This window comes from Rhincodon typus, chromosome 21 (genome assembly GCF_021869965.1).
Source record: "Rhincodon typus isolate 14 chromosome 21, sRhiTyp1.1, whole genome shotgun sequence".
In the NCBI taxonomy this organism is placed as follows: Eukaryota; Metazoa; Chordata; class Chondrichthyes; order Orectolobiformes; family Rhincodontidae; genus Rhincodon; species Rhincodon typus.
Genome location: NC_063352.1, coordinates 13,251,802 through 13,274,780, shown reverse-complemented (window position 1 = coordinate 13,274,780; position 22,979 = coordinate 13,251,802). Strand labels below are relative to the sequence as shown.

The window sequence follows — 22,979 nt, the reverse complement described above, 5'->3', positions numbered from 1 at the left end:
TCTATACCTGGTAGCAGACTAGTGAACCTTCACTTCTAGCCTCCAATGTCAGTACATCTTTCCTTAGATAACGTGCTCAAAACCATTTACTGTTGTATTGGCAAACAGGATAGCTGTCAACTTAAGGTCCATCAATTTGATTTTAATTTGCTTTCTGAAACATAATTGTAACATAATCCACATAGCTTCTATAAATGAATTTTCTGTGCATTAACCTAATGCCTGCGGTCAAACAGAGGTGGTCTCATCCAGTGTTTTGATTTTGTAGCAAACAGATATACCAGTGAGAGAGGTGGACTGGACATGAAATAAAATGTAACCAGGGTAGTAATTTGCATGAACGTATGTTGAATTGTGAAGTGAACACAGTGATATAAAGACCTCTATAATGGAACTAGGCTTGTTAGAGTCATACAGCACGGAAACAGGCCCCTAAGCCCTACTCATCCATGCTGAGTAGGTTTCTTAAACTGAACTAGTCCCATTTGCCTGCATTTGGCTTGTGGCCCTCTAATCCTTTCCTACCCATCTTCCTGTTCAAATATCACTGAAATGTTGAGTGTACTCGCCTCTACCAGTTCCTCTGGCAGCTTATTCCATACATGTACCATTCTGTGTGTGAGGAAGTTGCCCCTTAGAACCCTTTTAAATCTTTCCTCTCTCATCTTAAACCTATGCCCTCTAGTTTTGAACTCCCCTACCCTGGAGAAAAGACCTTGTCTATTCACCTTATCCATGCCTCTCATGATTATGTACGATCACCCCTCAGCCACATATGCTCCAGGGAAAGAAGTCCCAGCCTATCCAGCCTCTGCTTGTAACATAAACCCTCCAGTCTCAGTAACATCCTTGTAAATTGTTTTTGCACTGTTTCCAGTTTCTTAACTATCCTTCCTATGGCAGGTCGACCAGAACTGTACCAGTACTCCAAATGTCTTGTATAGCCATAACATAACATCTCCACTCCTGTACTGAATGCTCTGACCAATGAAAGCAAACATTCCAAACATCATCTTCACAACCCAGTTTACCTGTGATACCACTTTCAAGGAACTATGTACCTCAACCCTGGTGTCTCTGTTCGATAACACTCCTCACAGCCCTACATTAACAGTGCAAGTCCTGCCCTCGTTTGTCTTATAAAAATTCAAAATATATATTGAACATGAACATACAAATTAGGAGAAGCAAGCCATTTGATCCTTCAAACTTGATCCTCCATTCAATAAGGTCATGGTTGATCAGTTTCTGTCGAATTACACATTCCTACCTATCCCCCATAACCTCTGATTCTGTTGCCTAACAAGGACCCATCCACTTCTGACTGAAAAAATATTCAATAATTCTGCCTCCAGTACCTGAGACAGTGGATTCCAAAGTCAAATAATCTACAGAGAAACATTTCCCCTTGTCAACAAGTCTAGTTCACCTGCTTAGTATACACAATTGGGCTCAGAGATAGTAAATAGTCCGAAACAAGTCAAAATCCACAGGGAAGAAGATTTCAATCCTTATCCAGAGACACAACTTTTTTCATTTGGCATTACAGATTTTCAGCTTGCACACTGACTTTAATAAATTATTGAAAGCAGTGGCAGTGTTAATGTCACTGGACAAGTAACTCAAGTGTCCAGGCTGATGTTCTGGGGACAGGAGCTGGAATCCCACCACGACAGTTGGCAAAACCTGAATCGAATGACAATCTGGAATTAAAAAAGAGAACCTAGCCCTTAATGACTGTGGACTGGGGCGAAAACCCATCTAGTTCATTAATGCCTGTTAAGGAAGGACATCTGCCATTCTTACCGGTCTGGCCTGCATGTGATACCTTGCATACGGATCGAAAACCAGCCAACTTTTAAATTCCATTGTAATGGTGGTTCAGTGGCATTAAAGTCTTTAAACCCAAATGCTGGAGAAGATTTGACAAGACTTTTGATAAAGTGAAGACGATCAATTGACCCATCATTATAATGTCACTGTACAATGTGTGCCAGTTTCAAGAATATTTCTCGAACTAAAATCATACAACAAACAGCTGCTTGTTTAAATATTTTGTTTTGACTGGAGCTTGGAACATCTGCTCGGCTGAAAACCAATGTGATACAAAGATCTTTCAGTCAGTGTTTGATTCTTCAGTTTTATAATTCCAGGAAGTTATCCATTTGCATTCATAGGTATTTATGAAAATTGTTAAATATTTATTATTCCATTAAGTGTGTTCAAGTACAACTACAGAATTCCACACACAACTTCCCAGAAGCACTAAATGTACTTTTGTGAACTTGACACCACTGTAATGCAATACAGGTTTTCAAGATATCCAAATTAAACACCGGTTTTAAACCTGAGCCAGAAACTAATTGTTCTATTGAAATAAAGACAGAAAGTTCAATTTCATTTGCAAGTTTATATGGAAAAAGAACTTTTAAACTGACATCACTGTAATAAGCTTGGGAACTAAGAAGCATAAGGGCATTTTAAAATATCCACATAAAACAGGTGATTCATTACTTACTAATTTAAGGCATTATATTTCAGGCTTTGAGTAATTTAAAAGGGTGAGACAGTTGCAGTCCCATCTGACATTGGATATAGTTAAGTTGAACAAGTTCTCAGCTAAAAGGTGGGGGTGGCATGGATTTACCTTCTAGTCCACAGTCACACAACCCAAATAAATCTTGCTGAACTGGTTGGGACGTACAAGGTATGAAAAAAATGATTTAAGATGATCTCTTTCACAAAAGAACTAAATTAAAAAAATATATGAGAGGAATCAGTGCCAGTTAAGTTCCCAGACAAGTGACCCTTGAAAATATGGGATCCATGGCACATTCAAAATTGCTCAAGATGTTTGCAGCCAAATCAAACTGTGGCAGAGTAATGCATCTTGAGAAAACAGAGCAAGAAATGTCACAATAACATGAACAGATGTAGATGGAGCCAACCTTAATTTGAAGAAATGACAAATACAAGTACATTTTTTAAAAAAATGATGCAAAGTCATTGCATCTCCTTTCCATTACTGTCAGAGGAAATGCTATCCCATATACTGTATCTGAGAAAGTGCAGATGGGAAAACTAAACTCTACATGTACGTTATATAAAAAAAAAATGCGTGCACGCACATTTATATACACATACACACACTGAACACATGGTGGTTTTCTTGCCAGGTGTACATACGAACAGAAAAACAAGGAAGCTGTTTGAAGGACATTAAAAAGGACATAAAAAAAAAATCACTACCAAAAGTATTTGATATTTCATTTGTTGGATTGCTCGACAGAGGGCTTTTGTGATTTGCTCTGAAAATCTGCATCAAGGACTAACCTGCCAAAAATTCAATACCTCAGCTGAAGTATACGTCAACAGCAACACTTGTCCAAAGGAGGAGCACTGCTGCAAGTGACAGTTTTAATAAGACTGCCATGGCTTTCGTCAAATTGGAAATTTCAGCAGATCCCTTACCTACAAGATAGCAACAGAACTTTTAAAAGCAATTCAGCAAGAAGTGCACTCGATAGCCTGCCAACCAGGTAGTTTTAGGTTTGCTCGCTTTCACTACTGAAAGGAAACAATACAAGTCAGCTGCTTTCAATGCAGTTAAATTCATAGGACAGAATCAAAACTAAATAATGAACTTATGAAACATCAAACCAAAATCCTTTGGGGAGGGGGAGAAGAAAAAAAAAATTCAGCCTTTTCAATTATAACATATTTAAAAGATGTAGCTCATCAATGCAAACACAAAGTACAGATCAGACCTGGCTGTATTATTCTATGGATGTAAAACAGGTCCAAAAAAATGGCCAATATCGTGGACCACATTAGTCAGGTCCGCTCCATTTAGGCAGCTTTAGTGGTTGCCAAACGTGCAAAAGAATATTAACTAGGCCAGAGGGTCAATTTTAGACTGTACTCAGGCCTAAATGGCACCCATTTCAGGATTGAAATGGGTCTGAAAGAAATTTCCGCCTCCAAAGCACCAATCCGCACATACGCAGCCCAGAACTCAGGACAATCCAAACCAAGGAAATAGAGTGATCACTAGCCTATTGAAACAATTCAATAGAAACCTTACCCCTTAATGTGGAATTTTGGTCCACAGAAACCTCCAAAATTCAGCAAAAAAGATTATTCAAGGAATTTTGAGAGATCAATATAGATCCATTCAGTGACTGCCTGACGATTCTTGAATTTATGAATCCTATGATGTTGGCTATTAAGGTCACAGATGTCAAAGCATTAACTACCTATTCACATCGCCCAGCTACGGCATGTGTTATTGCTCAGTGCCACTTACTATGTATATATGCAAGGCAGAATCGGACTTCTCAACTTCAGCTGGGAATCTTGGCCTTTTCTCAAGAAACGTGGCAAGAATTCTAGGTGTTACAGCAAACATCTGTGTAGTCTAATGCCCCTTTCAATCCCACATTTACTGTCAAGGATGGAATGGCTCTGGTAAGCTCTCGCAGTGTTAGTCGAGTGATCTTTCTTCATTTACAGACTCAAAATGCAAATGCTAATAAGCTATCCTCTTGCTACATTGTTTAATCCAATTCTAGTTTCACACAATGCACCCTTTTCATAAAGGGTCATTGTACTGGGATTTGAAAAAGAAACAACGTGGAAACATTTCTTTCGTAGACTAAGGAATGAAAGATTAATTGCAATGTCTACATTGTCTTCTGGCTGGATCAAATGCAAGGCATCCCAATCAGTTTGGTTTTATCAACATAACCATTGAACTTTCAGCCTTAAGGATAGTTTCCACGCCACCCAGCAGTCTTCTGCAGCAGTTCTAGACACAATTGATCACATTTTCAGTCTGTACTACTTTGCTTCATTTGATTAAGTGAGTTGGAGAGCAAGGTTTTTATATCGTGTCATCTTCTATTTAAGTCATCCCTATTAGCCATTCACCATGGTGAATTTGGTCTGTTGGTGGTGACCACTTAATAATCAAGAAGCGTTCCCTTCACTAGCTCCTCATTCAATCTTCAAATATACCACAGCACATTTCTGAAGAAAGATGGACACCTCTCATGTGAATTACAACGCAGGAGGTGGCAATGTTTGTCAATGCTTAGCCCATGCATACAATCAACCCATTCCTTTCTATAAAAATGGGTAACACCCAAATTAGGATGCCCTGAAACACGCAAATTTCACATCCCTGGCACATCTGTGTGGGGTGCAGTTTGTGCTGCTCAACAACATCGGGCCTTGTCGCTTTTTTCCTAAAATTAGGCCTTTTTTTTTTTAAGAAAAGAGTCACGTTACTTGTCACATAAGGATTTGTCCTGCACTCTCAGCTAATTTCACAAACTGGAGATATTCATGTTGAACCTGGTGCTGTTACTCTCTGCAGTGAAAGTACTGGGTACTGCTGAAACGGTATGATTGCCTTTCATTTGACATCAAATTTGATGTAAACATCTAGAACCACATGATAGTCTCTAGGCGATTAGATGTTCTACCAAAAGTGCGCACTACATCAGAATAATTGGATATGTGTTACAGGAAAACTATCCTTTAAAATCATTTTATAAGCCTTTATGATGCAAAATAAAAAAATTGAATACCTTTCCCTCCGGAGTTAACATACTGTAACAATGGAAAAGGATAACATCATGGCACAGAATACATCGAAACTAGAGAGGGAAATCAAAGCTCAAGATCTTGTCACTGCTGCATATTCCCTCAAGTCACAGATGAACACCTTTATACTAACAAAGCAAGATACACTTGGTTTTGGAAGTTTTGTTCTACTTTGTGATTTAGTAATCTGTTCAGACCATTTTTATAGGAAAAAAAAAAGACAGCATGCAAAGACTTTAGTCAACTCGATCATCTTTCCAATCTTTTTACTTTTCAGCAGCAAATATTTGCCAAGCTTAATTTATGTACATTTTATCATTCATATATAATCATATGGCAGAAAAATCCATTAACAGAACTCACCTTGCATTTAAAACAGTAGCATGATATCAACCAACAACTTATTCCCATCAGTATCTTTACCTACAAGCACTGAAACTGAAAAGCTGAAGAACGTATTCATATTTTCAAGATATACATCCATTTACCAGTTTTTCCATGGTCCTCCTTTTTCTGCCACTGTTTCTTGATTTTTCTAGTTTCCGATATTGTAGAGTCTATCCAGGCATTAGCCGAATAATGACTGTCACCATCTTTACTTGTAACCTCATCCCCTTCCATTTCATCAGATACTGTCTCTTCCTGAATAGGGCTCATACTTCTTTTTTCCATAAGAGGACTTGTTCTAAAATTGAATGGAAAAAAAGGTCACACATCATGCCATCGTACGCTTGATGATAACTTTCACGTTTTGTGTTTAGTCTTATTTGTTCTTGAAGCTAATAATTTCCTTCACTCAGCTTGTGTTGGAAAATTTCTGAAAGTGTGGCATTGATCAAAATGATTTCAACAGTAGAATACTGGAAAGAATTGGTACAAAAACTGCATATTTATACAGCACAATTGTCACTGGGACTTACAATTCAATAACACAACATGTGGATTAGTTTCTTCGGGTATTAATTCACAAAACAGTCACCAACTCTCTAAACTGAAATAGGAACAAAGAAGACAACAATCAAGGTCATCAGAAATCAGACTCAAAATGGGGTCTTGATAAGTTTATTTGGTGCAAGATTCAAATCTCAGATAGGTGTCCAATGCCAAACAGAAGATTCAACTTTGCAATGCTTTTCATTCACCTATTAAATTTTGCAGACAGCTGTCATGTGACTCTAATGAGTTCGGCAATGGAAAGAAAAGTGAAAAGCTAAGTTAGATTGATTGCTTCAGCTCAGTAATTTATTACAGCTTTACAACAACGTACACTTTTTTTTGCTACAGTGTTAAACTACCCGAGCCTTGTGTAGTTAGACTAACCTGCTTAATAGCCAAACTGTTAAAACGCTGACTCTAACAAATACCGTTCATCTGAAATATATTGCCAATGTAGGATTTAATTGGCCAATGAGGAGGTCTTGTAGTGCAGTGGTAATCTCTCCACCTCTGAGCCTGAAGGCCTGCTCCATATAAAAGCTCTGAACAGGTTGATTGGAAAAGATGGCCAATTGTGATCAAAAGGAGATCTAAGTTTGTTTTAGTTAATAAGATAACAACATAATGGTCACCCTTTTCCTATGATAATCTGAGGTAGCAGACTGTTTAATTAAAAGTAATGTGTATTCCAACAAAAAAAATTAAGGGTCAACCATTTTGTTTTAAAACAAAACATGGCAACCTTTTGCTCTAGAGCACTGCCATTTTGGGGTAACTTAATTTGATGAATTAGTTCATGACGGAGGGCCCATTGGTGCAGATAAACCATTTTCCTGTAGCAGGGAATTCCCTACAGCGTTCTCCAACCCTGCAAAGCATGAGGATTTGTTAATATTTGAAGACAGAATGTGAGAGTTATCCATATTGCAAATCAGTTTCTTCACCAGGACAACTGACTGAACTGCTCAAAATTTACATAATAGATAGGTGAACCCTTCAGTTTGTGACTATGAACATGTCATCTTCCACAGTAAGTGTCAGACACTTAAATGAGGATGATAACAGCAGTGCAACACTCAATACATTTGCTTATGCCAGTGTAGTATTGCCCACCTCCTGGTTGTTCTGGATATCCTGAGATGGTGATTGCTTATTGTGGAAGGAAACTGGATTGGTATCACGAACATTCCTGTTACCAGATGCCACAAAAACATGCACAAAAAAAAAATAAAAAAATAAAAAAATCCTTGCTTCATGTGCTCCAAACACAGTTGGCAAATAAAAACGTCTCTGGCTTGGACGTTTAGTATCTAAGCCAGTTAAAACACGAATTCCTACATTGCTTCAGCAGTACTGCTGGAGTCACAGAAAATGACTGTACAGTTCACATCAAATGATGCTGTAGTGATGTGAGTGAAAATCCAAATGTTGGGTCTCCACTGGTCAGAAAAGTCAATAAACTGGAAACGCGCCCCTAGACAGTATTCTTCCTGGAATTCAAAGGGTAGCAATGATGTCCACTTCCTTATTTAAGTTATTTAGCAAGTCTCCACATAGCACAGCATTCTGGGCAGTCAACTGAAAGATTTGTTGGCTGCAATATTGTTGATTTTTAAAAAACTATTTAACCCAATGAACGTTTGCCAGTTAACTTATTGAAATTAGAATGCAAACAGAACTTAGCAAAAACTTGCAAATGTTTTAATTTTGGAGAACAGCATTAAATTAATTTAATGAAAATGTCCCACTAGCTGACAGAAATGGCCTTACTTGTAAAGCAAATAGTTTTCATGGAAAGCAATTAGACACCAGTGGCATTTATTTTAAATGGATGCCCAAGTAAGCTATACCAATAACTATTTATGACATTTGTTGCAACTAAAGCTTGTGTGCATGTGTCAATGTGTTAACTAGTTATTCCACTTAAATATGACTAAGTTTTGATTAAAAACTCAAAGTGGTTACTTTCAGTTATTTAATATTAACAAGTTCCAGATAATTTTGTCTTTTCCTTACAAAAGTAGTAAACTTGATTAGTAAACTAATTTTCATGGCTACATGAAAAAAATTGTTAGGACTCCTTACAATTTTATTTCATGTTTTACTGCATTTGCAGTGTTTCATTCCACACTTCCACAATAATTTTCAGTCTTTCTTACATATGCGAACTGTCAAGACTAGCAATGTTCCATGAACAGCGAGGATATGAATAACAAACCATTCTGTTTTTAGATGCTACTGCTCGAGGAAGGAATGTTGGCGAGTGTACCAGAACATCTTTCTTTCTCTTCTCAAATAGTGCCATAGGATAATCAATAGCCACATTGACGAAGCAGTGACTGACACCTCATTTTAATATCATATTGAAAAGGGGTACACTCTCTAACAATACAACACTTCACCACTCGAGTATGAGCTGCCTCAAGCAATATTGGAAGCCTATCAATTGAGCCAAGCAGACAACCATAGCCCTGAAGAGCTAACAGAAATACCCATCTGACAACCAACAGGGTTAAATTCTGGAGTTTGAAATAACACTTGCGGACATTCTGAATTTGATCAGATAAAAGATTTTTGTTTCCAGTGAGCAGTGAGAAACACATTAAAATATGCTGCAATAATATAGAACATTGTACCAGAAGATGCAAGCAACAGAATCTAATCAATTCAGAAGCTGCGACTTTGTTTACAGAATTCACCGAGACTGTCTCATTATTGCCACACATTTAACCTTTTAGCATGTTTAAAAAGTGTGTATCTTCATATTTCTGTTAAGATATAAATCCACGTCTTTGGTACTGTAAACTTGGAGTCGGTTTGGTATTACTGACCACCTTGAAGAGTTTAGTCATGGAAGACTACTTAAAATCCTTTGAAACTAGAGGCTGGAGTACTCTCTGAGCCCCAGAAAGAAAAAAACTGAATTGCACCTGCCTTAACCTCAGTGCTGCAAGAACGCTTCTTAACCTACTTCCTACAAAATTACCTACATGCCAATAAGGCTCCCTTCTCTGGTGCCAACTGCCATCTTTGGCTGCTGAAATTCCTCTCGCTTGCCAGTACGCTGCTGGTTTCCTCGAACTTTGATCATCTGTATGTAGAAATGGCTTAGGGATTTTAAATACCATGATCCCCAGATTTAGTCCAAAAAACAGGTTCATGCTTGTACCACCTGCCAAATGGGATCAGACAGGCGCAAAGTGTATCACTTTTCATCTCAAGATGTACATACAATTCTTCGATATTCACTGATAATTGTCACAGGATGTAAAAGCATAATTGGATTAAAGAAAGGTATGTACAATTATCTTTGGCAGAATCACATCACTTAGACCATTGGATTTCAGAAAGAAAGGAGGAGAACACGTCCCCATCTACATCAACGTAACCCAGGTTGGGAGGGTGAAGAACATCAAGTTCCTCGGAGTGACGATAACTGACAACCTGTCCTGGACTTCCCACGTAGATACAACAGTCAAGACGGCACAACAATGCCTCTTCTTCCTCAGGCAGCTCAGGAAATTGGCACATCCATAAAAAGGTCCCTCACCAACTTCTACAGATGCACCACTGAATGAATACTGTCTGGGTACATAATGGCCTGGTACGGCAACTGCTCTGCTCAGGACCGTAAGAAACTACAGAAGGTGGTGCACACAGCCCAGACCATCACAGAAGCCAGCCTTCCATCCACAGACTCCATTTACATGGCTCGCTGCTGCAGAAAGGCTGCTAACATCAAAGACTGATCGCACCCCAGTACTGATCTCCAACCACCTCTTTTATCAGGCAGAAGATATAGAAGCCTGAACACACACATGAGCAAGTTCAGGAACAGCTTCTTCCCAGCTATTATCAGACTGAAGAATGGACTGTCCAGCCTCAAATAATGCTGATCTTGCTAACACTGATCTTTCCTAGTGCACGTCCTGTGCAACGTAACCTGTATACCTCCAAGTCTTTTTGATCTGCACATCCTTTGTTTACTATGATCTGCCTGTACCGCTTGTAAACAAAGCTTTTCACTGTATTCCAGTACACATGACAATTTAAAAAAAAAAAAAAAAATCAATCAACAGGGCAAAAGTTTTTTTAGCCCATGATTTGCCTCAGGGTATTCCTAAAGAGATAGGTATGGAACAATAGTCAAAAAGCTGCAGAGGAAAGATGCATGTCTACAATGAAAAGACAAGTGAGGGAACAGGAGGTTGGTAATTTACATCTTAACTATATCTACCTACCTCAGGTCTCTAACTATTAACTTCAGGTTTTGAAAGTTCCAATTGACTCCAACCTCAACTTTTGCCGATGCAGTGAATTAGAAATTCCAACAGTGCTTTGTCAAATGCTGCTTTTCCCAACATTATTCCTCAAATTTTAAAGGGAATGCTTAAATTTAAAGTTTATATTGTTTTGCACTCTTACCAGAAGAACTAGTTACTCTCCATCTACCCTATACAGTCCTTTAATTACCTCAATATTTCAATTAAATAAACACTTAAAACACTTGAGGGAATACAAGTCTACGTAACCTGTCTTCATAATATAAACCTCTAGGGAAATCGTCATGACCAGCTGAATATATGATTGTGGATACTGAGCGATGGCAGAGTTGTTTCATGTTAGTCAAGATGACCTAAAAATAAAAAAACTGGTACAAGTGCCAACTTAATGAGTGGAAGAGAAGTACAACAGGCACTGCTGAAACATGGATGAAACAGAGAGAGATTGATAATTTCAACAAAAGTGCAAGCTGGGATTGAAAACTTGATTTGCTTGAGCTGAGAGTTAAAGAACAGTTGAAAAGAGTAGATACAAGACACTTATTATACAAGTGACTGTCATTTCATTAATTCACTCAGCGTTAGGAAAAGTTTTCGGCACTAACTTGAAACTCCGTTTCTCCTTCATTTACATTTATTAACTAGACAGAATGGGCAAAACTTTCAACAGGATACAAAATGGCTGATATTGGATTGGCTGCTCATTATACATCCCTCTCACTGGGAAGATAAATGGTAGGGCTTTAATGGTTGATAAGTCAGGTACTTGGTTTCTGGCACCTCCACAAACTAAAAGGCCCAATGAGCAATACGATTTAGGAGCTCCAAAAAGCTCAAAGAACTCCCCCCTGATATTGCATAGTGGACTCTGTTAAAAGAGGATTTCCAGTCCCCCAAAAAAATGTATATTCAACCCGATTCAGTTTGTTGAAATTTGGCTTTAAAACTTCTATTCCCAAATACACAAAAAGCAAGCTTTGGCAGCTTGGTTTGCCTGCACGGACCACACATTTATAAAACAATCCAGTCTTAATAGCATGCTGCTATGTGAAGTCATTACGTCATTTTGCACTGAGCTCAGAGTACATTCAGGACAGAATGGAAGCTATCATGCTATCATTATAACTGATTTCTTTGTTCCCAGGGCAACAGCTTGGGCAGAGAAACTAGCAATTAAAAGACTCTGAATCTTAATTAACTTGAGAACCACACCAGGATTTAATGTGGACTAACAGTAACTAAGCAATGAATCCCACAGGCAAATGTAAACGAAATAAAAAAAACTTTATAGTGCCAATTACTGTCTCAAATGCCAGCTCAGACAGTATTACATGAGAATATAAAAATACCTTAGCTTGAGTCTGAACATTAGAACTCAACATGATGCGAAAGAACACAAGGTTTAGTAATACTGAAAAGCAAACCATTTCTTCAATCCAGATTGGCCAAGCCTTATATTCTCAAATCGAGAATTCTCAACCATACTTTGTCAGTTTGCTAATTTTCACATTTCTCCTTCCAAATTAAGTCAGCAATTTTAAAAACTAGCTGTGAAAGTGCTGGTAAAAATGGAGTTTAAAAATCGTTATCTCAAGAAACAAAGTTCAAATGATAACAAATTGGCAATTTATGGGTGCTTTTAGACATTTAAACCTTAAATTGCATGGGCTGAATAGTTTGATGTTCCTTATGCCTCAAACAGGAAATCCCTTGGGAAAGTGCAACTGTCTACAAATAAAACTTCCCAATTGAATGTTTAATTGTGAAGTGTTTGCATATCATTGAACCCACCATAACTTGACTTTTGTTTTGCCCCATTCTTCTCCTTAATGGCTTTCTATTCCTACCAATGGGTCCAAAGGTAACATTTTGGTGCCAAAAGCTGTTTAATTCAAATGTTGGGAAGCTAAAATATTTAAGGTTGCAAGTTAATTTAATGCACAAACTTAAGAGCTGCAACAGAAGGCTCTCATCTTAACTTTACAGAAATAAGAAATATCCAGTATCCCATACCTCTGATTGACACATTTAATGAAAGATTTAAGAAAAGCTTATGAAATAAAAGTTAAAAGCAGAATTTACTATCTACCTGCAACTGTGGATTTACCTTCATATATAGTTTACTTTCAATTTTGCAGTACTCACCTGCTGAAATCAAACATCTGGTTAAAGTAAGGTTGTGGGGCATACTGGGTCTTTAGCCTCTTCCTCTCCACTTCCTGCCAGCTTTCCTCTGTCCATTTCCGCTTGGTTTGTTTCTCCTCCTGCTTTTTCTCAATGTATTCTGCATATGTCTGGATTCGGTAACTCTCTGCATACCTGCTGGTGTTTACAGCTGAAGTGAAATACAGATAAATCAGATCTTCAAACAAATCAGATCCAAAAAAGTTAGAAATACCTATCAAATCTGTGAAGGGAAAAGTTAGAGAAATTACATCTGAATTTTGAATGCTACCAATTTATGGTAGGATGGCAGTGTTACAGCCTGCTTTGCATTACTGTTTTTAGACCAGCTATGAAACTTCTCCTTTGGAAATAACAACCTTCTAATACTAAAATATTATGACATAAGAAGGGTCAGCTCCATTTCCACTGTATCCAATCTACATATATTTAAATGGATACACTGTACATCAGCCTATCACTTTGCTTTTCTGCACCCCCCTCTTTCTTCCCCACCGCACCCCCCCCCCCCAATTCTCTTTGCCCTTTTTGGCCCATTCTCTGCTGTTTTCCCATCACCCAGTCAAGCTACCTTCCATTTCTCGTCTCCCAAGCTGTGCCATCCCAAATTCCTGCTTCAACCCTCCACAATATTTTTTGACATTGCAATTCCGCAGTCATCACCCCAGGTTTGGTCTGAATTCCTCTCAAATGAACGTGGCATGGAGTGGGCTGGAAAGCACGGAGCGGAACTGCAGCAGTGGAAAGGAAAGGTGGACACTTTTTTTAAAATCTTATTCTAAGATAATGTGAATGGCACCATGTATGTACAGCAAAGGTACACACTTTTCACTGTATTTTTACATTGAATAATGAATGACAATGAATGATTCAATCATTCATTATTCAATTAATAAAGTGATTCAGTTCAATTCAACTCAATTCAGTTTCCCTTTCTCAGCATCTTTAGAAGAACACACCAAGGCACCATCACTACCTTGTAAATAGCAATCTCATTCTTTGCTCACCATAGTTTTTGCCTAGCTTACCTTTTGAGTTCAATTTTGACAAACACCTACTCACTTCTCCCAGACTCCGGCAAACAGATCTTCCTCCAGAATGCATAAACAAGGCCATTGGAAAGAATGGCTTAATTGCAGGTGCTTGTACTGACTGCATAAACTGTCAAGGCCATGATGAGTGGTGTCTTGACTCTTAGTGAAAACTCCCTGCCTGAGTGGCAGCATGGCTTTTACAACCAAACTTCACCACAGTCTGTTATGCTTCTGGCACCATTTCCTCCTGTGAGAGCTTCATTTTGTATCACCATTCTTGACTTCCCTTTAAAATGCTCATTCTTTACTATTCACTAAAATCCTGCATCACTATATTCCACTACCACCCTCCAAAAAAGTACTGGCATGGAGCTTCTCCATCCACAATTATTTCAACCCCCAATGCTGCCTTCTTTCACTCCAGTATTCATTGTCCTACCTTAACTATTTTTTTCCCCTGTGTAAACTCTCCTACCAATATTCATGGTCACACCTCAATCTTGCCATCTCTCACAGCATCTATGTTCTAGTGGCTCAATCACAAACAAGGCCATTGCTGAATACTTTTTGAACACCTTCATACCATGTTCCACAACAACCCAACATGTTAGAAAAACTAACAAAAAAAAACAAAGAAGCGCAGATTCTGGGAATCAGAAAGAGAAACAAATTACTGCAGAAACTCCACAGGTCTGGCAGTATCTGTGGAGAGAAAGAAGAAGAGTTAACGTGTCATGTCCAGTGACCTTTCTTCAGGTGAGGAACCTTCAGACCCTCAGGGAGGGTCACTGGACCTGAAACGTTAACTCCACTTTCTCTCCATAGATGCTGCCAGAACTGCTGAGCTTTTCCAGAAATGTGTTTGTTTTTCTAAGAGAAACAACTCTCCCAAATAACATATAATAGTGCTGTACCATCAGCATAGTTGCTCAAGCAATAGTAATTGGCCATAAGACTTCTACAGAGACTTCCCAGATGCTTCTGGCTCAAATCTGGAATATTCAAATCACAACACAGTTTAGAACATAATACTGAGTGATTGAACCAGCAGACCACCATTTAGGGAAATCCAACATTTGAGAAAATTAACCCCAAAAGCAATATTCCATTGCACAGAAGGCCTGAGAATTATTAGAACCGTTTACAAATAAAGATTTCAACTGCCATTCCTAAAGGTGAGTTCTCACTGAATGTTAAAGATACAGCAGACTAATCAAAACATCCAACTCCTAAACATGTTAAATAGTTATCATTTCACAATTTCAAAAACACCAGTTCTGTCTGTCTTCTTTACCACCAATGTTGTGGGATTTGGAGAGGTGAACAGCCAAATCATTGAGGCATACAATAATTATCAAAAAGTTAAAAAAGGTACTGAATATACTTAAAGGCTCTTACTGGTTTTTGGAAACTAACTGGTGGCAAGGTGTTAATTGAAGCAGCTTCAGCTATGCACTGCCAGCTAATTATCATGCCAAAATGCTGGCTTGGTACAATTCAAAATGAACAGCAAATTTCAGGAATAAAAAGTAGAGTGCGAAAAGAAACAAAAAGCTGGTTGGAACTAGTGTCCAATCAGCACTATGTTTAAGATGACATTTAAAAAAAAAAGTTATATGCAGATCAATAGAACAATTTACCAACATTATTTCATGCCAAAGCTGATTTTCAACACAGTGCCTTTGATATACATGCCAAGTCTTGGCACATGGCCAGCCCTCCAGCAGATGAATCAGCACATTAAACTGGCTCTTTACAGCACTGTGTCCTATTGTGACTCAAACTGTTTGGCGACTGCAATATTTCAGCTTGCTAAATACAATTAAACAATGGGAGAAATGTTTCTCCCAAGTACGACATTTTCAAATTTAGAAAAACTCCATTGATTTGCGCAAAACAAACTAAAATCTAAAAAAAAATGCCACTAAAGCCATCCAGAAAGAAAGCTAAATAAACTAAGGAAAAGCTAATCATTAACCCAAGCCCTGTGTTACAGCTAAGGAGTTACCAATCCACTTACACTCCTGAAATAAAAACTAGAATAGCAGTGGATGCAATTAATTATAAACAGATTGATGTTCATAACAACAGAAATGACTTGGCATTATCTACCATTAGGAAATGGCCGAAGAACAAAAAAAAAACTTTACTAGGTTTTGTGGGTTATATTGTATTTAAATTGGAAGTCATTGAGTCAGTCATTAATCCTAAGATGTAAAGTATGAATTTACATGTAATTTTTAAAAATTCATTCATGTGGGCATTGCTGGTTAGGCCATCATGATTACCCATCTCTAACACCCTGGAGGGCAGTTAATCAACCATATTATTCAGAGTCTAGAATCACATGCAGGTCAGACCAGCTAAAGTCAGAATGTCCCTTCCAGGAAATAACATTGGTGTTTTTCTACCCCCTTAAAAGTAACAAAATTGATAATGCATTTTTTCACATTTATTTGACATTTTTGCTTGCAGTAAACTGCAGTACCAATCAAGGGTTGCCAGTTCTGCCTTTGAACAGTCTTCAATTCAACAATAGGATTGCGACAGAGGCTCCATTATCACAATGTCCCCTATTTGGATAGAGCAGTAAAATAGTTTTACATCTGATAGAATCACATAATCCTGACTGTGTGGAAGCAGGCCATTTGGCCCATGGAGTCCACACCAACCCTCTGAAGAACATCCCAACCAGACCTACACCCCTACCCCTGTAACCCTGCATTGCCCATAGCTAATCCACCAAGCCTGCACTTTCCTGGACACTATGGGCAATTTAGCATGGCAAATTCACCTAACTTGCACATCTTTGGACTGTGGGAGGAAACCAGAGTACCCAGAGAAAGCCCACGCAGACACGGGGAGAACGTTTGTGTAGAGTTTGCACAGTCACCCAAGGCTGGAATCAAACCTGGGTTCCTGGCGCTGTGCGGCAGTGCTAACCACGAGTCACTGTACTGGTAGTCAACACGTTCAGTGAGGAAGCGACTTGACCAGAAACAAAGCAACTCCAAGCACCTTCACATTGAAATCAGGAGAGCATTGTTAACTACGGTTGGATATATCCTGGAGGTTTCATTTCAGAGATCCCAATTCTAACTGCTCTTCACCAAAAGTTGCCCACCATTTTAAATGTTCATGACACGTGATCTTCTCCATACCAGTTGGTAAATAAGTGGACTCAAAAATGTTTAGATCATTCTTGACCATCAATCATGATCAGCATAACTCATTATTAGAGTGAATAGCCGAAATGATCAAAAGAAAATAAACTTTTTTTAAAAAAAATGCACCAAGGATTTTCTTTTTCTCCTGGGTTGCTTACAGTGTCGTGGAGATTTACATTCAACTCCCAAAGAAATTAAGAAAGGAAAGACTACCACTTCTGGTTGAAAAACAGTGACAAAAGATTGTCAATTTAAAATACTCAATAAAAAAAGTGAGGGTAGAAGTTACAAGAAATCTCTGCGCAGAAGGCTATTGGAGCATAGAACTGAAAGTTTCACATATTTTAAAGGAAACATGGCAGCACTTTCCAAACATTTTCCCAGTGCAAATCCATTTTGACATTTTTAAATTGCTGTGATCCAGAGGAGCAAAATGTATGGAGGACGGGGTGGAGTTACTACATTTAGAGTTTAAGTTTTCATGAAGTACCACGTGGATCTCGACACTATTTTCAACAGAGTTCAGTCCTCTGTAAAGGGCTGGTTAGGCACCAACTTGGAAAATACTCCGATGATTTAGAAGGAGCCATATAGCTCTCAGTATTGGGATGACAGAGATGATGTCACTGGACAAATAATCCAGAAGCCCAGGTTAATGTTCTGGGGATAGGAGTTCAAATCCCACCATGACAGATTGCAAAAATTGGAATTCGGTAAAAATCTGGAACAAACAGTTAGCCTAATGGTGACTATATCAATTGTTGCAAAAACCCATCTGGTTCACTAACATCCTTTATAGAAGGAAACTTGTTTGATCTGGCCTACATGTGATTCCAAGCCTAAAGCAATGTATGACTAACTCTTAACTGTCTGCTGCACAATTATGAGCAATAAATGCTGATCCAGTCAGTGCTGCTTTATCCCATGGATGAATTTTTGAAAATTTAGTTGCAGCTCCATAGTAGCCATTAGCTACCTCAGAGTTTACAATCCCATTGTGAGTTGTGACCCACTCTTTGGGAAACCCTGAAAAATGGTGATAGAATATGAAAGTATAGAAAAACATTCAAAGCAGATGGAACATAGCGGAGCAAAGGAATTAATTTTGGTGTCTTGGCATATTGCTAGAGTAAATCAACAATCAGCTTTGCGGAATTAGAAATCGTCATGATTTAAATCAAGTTTCAAATACTTGGGGAGCTCTAAACAATTTGTTGCTTGGATCTTGAGAGTTTGATTCACCTGGGCTCAAATTAAAAAAGGAAAAAATGGGAAAGAAATGGATTTTATTTAACTACTACACAAGAAATGTGGGTTACAGGCCCCCCAAGGCCAGACTGGAAGCATCAAGAAAAAGCAAAAGAGAAGGAAGTTGCAGAGAGCAAAACAGAAGGGTGATACACCAGAGTCATGTTTTTCTGTCATGGTGGCAGCAATGATGACAACTTGACATGTTTAATATTGTAAAATATTCCAAGGTGTTTACAGGAACAAATTTGACATTGAACTACATAAGAGGATATTTGGACAGGTAAAACCTTTTTAAAACTAGCTTTTGGTTAAAGTTATCTTAAAATAAAGTCATAAATTAATTGCATATATATGAAATTAAAATATTCTATTATTCTAACAGGACCGGATGGGGATGTTCCCAATGACCAGGAGTCCAGAGTCATGGGGCACAGTCTAAGGATACAAAATGGGCTATTTAGGCCTGAAGGAGGAATATCTTCATCCAGAGTGGTGACACTGTGGAATTTTCTGTCACCAAGTGGTTGAGGCTAAAATATTCAATATTTTCCAGAAAGAGATGGATATAGGTCTGAGGCCTAAAGGGATCAAAGGGCATGGTTGAAAGTGAGAACAGGGCACCAAGTAGGATGATGAACAATGATCATATCGAATGATCATATCAAATGATGGAGCAGGCTTGAAGCGCCAAATTGCTTACTTCTATGTTAAGGGACATAAGGGAAAAGGAGGGGAAATTCTACAGCTCAGGCTCTCAGCAGGTGAAAATACACCTGCCAAAAAGGTGGAGCAATTAAAAATCGGGAATGCTCAAGAGGCCAGAAAGTAAAAAAAAACACAGGTGCTGACAGACTGGGTGGGGTCCTAGAGCTGAAGAAAAAGAGAGAGAGAGAGAGAGAGACAGACAGAGAGGGGAGGGGGGGAGAAAGGGGTTAGGCTCCAGAGGGAACTGAAAACAAGGGTCAGAATTTTAAAATCAAGGTACTGATATGAATGGGAACTGATGCTGTTCAGCAAACACCACAGATAAGGAATAAATAAAAGGGGGAATAAAATACATTTTGTATAGCAATCACAACTGCAAGGACAGCTTGACTATAAACACAATACTTGGCCAAGCCTTAACTTGAGCATTTCTGTTCAGCCGATGCTACTGGCAAAAATTTCTCCAAAGCTAACAAAATTACCCCTCCCCCAATTGTTAGAGTTGATGATTTAATAGGAAGGAATGTGAGGAGAACTGCTCAGTTGCTGACTCACTACTGCCCTTTCAAGTCGAAATTTAAATGCTGTAAAGAAACCACTCCATGTTTCTGTGTGAAATAAATCGAGAGTATTTCACCCAGTTCACTAGCCGACAACTAGATAATGTACAGTGACGATGTAGCCATCTGCATTTTAATTCTCTTAACTAAATCTTCTGTTAAATGGGAAAGTCATAACAGAGAAAAATCTCATGATACAAGTTTCCCAAAACAGGATTAAGGGCAATGACCATAACTTATTCTTCTCCCCAGATCAGACGAAAACTGAGACTTTATAATTTTCAAATCATCAACATTTAACATATGATTAAAGAACTCTGCATACTTTTTTTGGATCAAGTTTGAAATGCAGAGAGATGAGAAAATTATGAAATTATGCCAATTTTCAAACTGTAAATACAACTGTAGAATATTTAAAGACAAAGTGTAACAAGTGAAGAGTTTAAAATAATCCACATAGACCATTTCACTTTTGTGAAGACAACTGAGGTTGGAACTAACTTTCAAAAAGTTAAAAAAAACAAAAAAAAACAAAGCAAGGTGCTGTAGACAGTCATTGATCTGAAGCACTAACACAGAGCCAGACTTCTCCCCCATGGGCTTCGGAACCCCAAATGAGCCCCTCAGGGTCAAAGGTGATCAGAAGATCATTGTGCGAGGAAAACAACCACCAGTGATTTTCCATGAACTGGTCAATGAGTAGTCAGAGGCAGGTTCCACAAGTTGCAGCAGCTGGCTGCTTTTGTTCAGGTAATAGAGAGAGACTCTACTTTAAAGATGTTTGCTTTCCAATATTTTAAAATGTTAAATGAAATATGTCGTCAGTAGCCAGCCACCATTTTGGAAGATGTTTTTTTTTGAAAAAAAAAATGTCTTCAAGAGGGACTTAATTGGGCAACCTTCTGTATTTGACCCCAACCCACTTCCAACAAAACGGCCCAGAGACAAATCTTCATGGAATCCCTACAGTGTGGAAACAGGCCCTTCGGCCCACCAAGTCCACACCTACCCTTGGAGCATCCCACCCAGACCCATCCCCCTATAACCCACCTAATCTACAGACCCCTGAACACTACGGGCAATTTAGCTTAGCCAATCCACCTAACCTGCACATCTTTGGACTGTGGGAGGAAACTGGAGTACCCAGAGGAAACCCACGCAGACACGGGGAGAATGTGCAAACTCCACACAGACAGTCGCCCGAGGGTGGAATTGAACCCGGGTCTCTGGCGCTGTGAGGCAGCAGTGCTAACCACTGAGCCACCGTGCCGCCCTAATCAGCATTGCCAAACTGACATGCTAGCTCGTGGAGCGAAACACTCATTTCAATCTGGGCCTAACACGTACAGCTCACTGTTTCTCTCTCTCCCCCACAGATACTGCCTGACTTGCTGAGATATTTCTAGCATTTTCAGCTTTCATTTTAAAACAAAAAGAGTCTCCAGATCCTACATTTTCATGCTGGCTACAGAATGAAAATATTGGCAATCCACACTTAACAGAAATTGCAGCAACTGTTTAATAGTCTCTTTGCACTTGAATAGAACATTGTAAGACTGACAGACTCTTGCTGTGTGGCAGATGATGACTCAGCTCTTGTGAGCCAGTATGTCTCAACAGAACACAGGTGGCACCAATTCAAGACAGACTTCCCAATAGCTGCATTATCACACCTGTCCAGCCATCTGTTTAGGCCAGAGTGATTCATTAATCTCTAGGGTGTGTTTTAGTCACTACTGGTGCCACTCCTTGTTGATTAATCTTGGCAAATCATACAGCCACTCTGTGCTTTAGCAGCCCTCTTGCACCTCATTCACAGGACACAGTGGCTTTTGAACTCAATTGCACACATCTGCAATTGAACTACCAGTGCATTATTCCAGAGGTAGCAAGGGTGGTGGATTAAGAAAGACAACCTTTAAACGCATCAGGTTTCTAAATTCTCTGATACAATGGCTCTCTATAAAGTGCAAAATACCATTCTAACAGCTACACATGCAGGTAATACTGACAACATTAATGAAAAGGATCTCATTTTTCATTCTGGCAGCCTTAGACCACAATACCAGAGCACCAGGAAGCACACAGCTACCAATTTCAGTTTGGTCAACAGCATTCATGTTTGTGGTGGGCAAAATATCAGGTTACTACCAACTTTTCCTGGCTGCCAGTCTCTGCAACTTAGATTGCCACAGCTTTTTACATTGGCAGGCAGTGAAAGCAAAGGTTATTTTGCTTGTCAAAGTGCTAAGTTTCAGTGGATTGGATATTTGTAAAGGTGCAAAAAAAAAGGAAGCTAAATTGCATATGATTCCTTAACTAATCAAAAATATGGCATAAGCAAGAAAACCAGATGAGGAAAGACTATAAAAGAGATTTTTAAGTTCTATTACTTGAAAATAGATAAAATTTTGCTGAAACAAAAAAAAGGAGTGGCTGGCATTCATGTAGCACCTTTCACAAGTAAATCATTTTTCAACCAATTAACTATATTTCGCGTAAGAAACATGGCAGCCAAATGTGGACAGCAATATCCCATCAACAGAAGTATGATAACTGGTTCAGAGATGTTGATTAATGTATAAATGTTGGCCAGCACTAAACCATGTCACAAAATTATTTATGCCCACCTGGGAGGGTGGGTGGGAACCTTGGTTCAACGCCTCACTTGAGACAGCACATCTACACAGAACTATCTGGGGGCATAGCATTGGAGTCTCAACCTGGATTTTATATTCAAGTTTCTGAAATAGGACTGGAGTCCTGCTAAGTGAACTCCTGAACTTTCAGAATCAGGCCAGAGATTCAGAAACAATAAGCTGGAACTCAATTGCACTCAGGACTAAAAACTGTAATGCTGAGAAAGTTAAGCATTTCGAACTTGATCCAAAAAAAAGTACAGTACTTTACAACAGGTTCAACTAATCACAAGAGACTTCGCTTGATTAAAGTAGTGTTATTGAAGGGCACATCTTACCAATCCATTGTTCCAGTGCTGTTCATAAACAAAGAGGAACAAGAGTCAGCCATTCAGCCTATCAAGACTATCCTGCCATATAATTAGATCATAGCCTATCTTCCACTTCTCCACATTAGGGGATATGGAAATAATGTAAATCAGACTTCAAACATATCCAGACATAGTAGGAATTGCAGATGCTGGAGAATCCGAGACAACAAGGTGCAGGGCTGGATGAACACAGCAGGCCAAGCAGCATCACAGGAGTAGAAAGGCTGACGTTTCGGGCCTAG

The 22,979-nt window shown here is 38.8% G+C and overlaps 1 protein-coding gene across 1 annotated transcript in view; it reads right to left on the bottom strand.

The window, feature by feature from the left end:
* Nucleotides 1-22,979, bottom strand: part of parn (poly(A)-specific ribonuclease (deadenylation nuclease)) — a 114,939-nt gene that overhangs the window by 3,103 nt on the left and 88,857 nt on the right. The window contains exons 17-18 of the mRNA XM_048609685.1: nt 12,972-13,233; nt 6,096-6,292 (exon numbers count right to left, since the gene is read on the bottom strand). Coding sequence (XP_048465642.1) covers nt 6,096-6,292; nt 12,972-13,233 — 459 coding nt within the window. The remainder of the gene's footprint in view (nt 1-6,095; nt 6,293-12,971; nt 13,234-22,979) is intronic.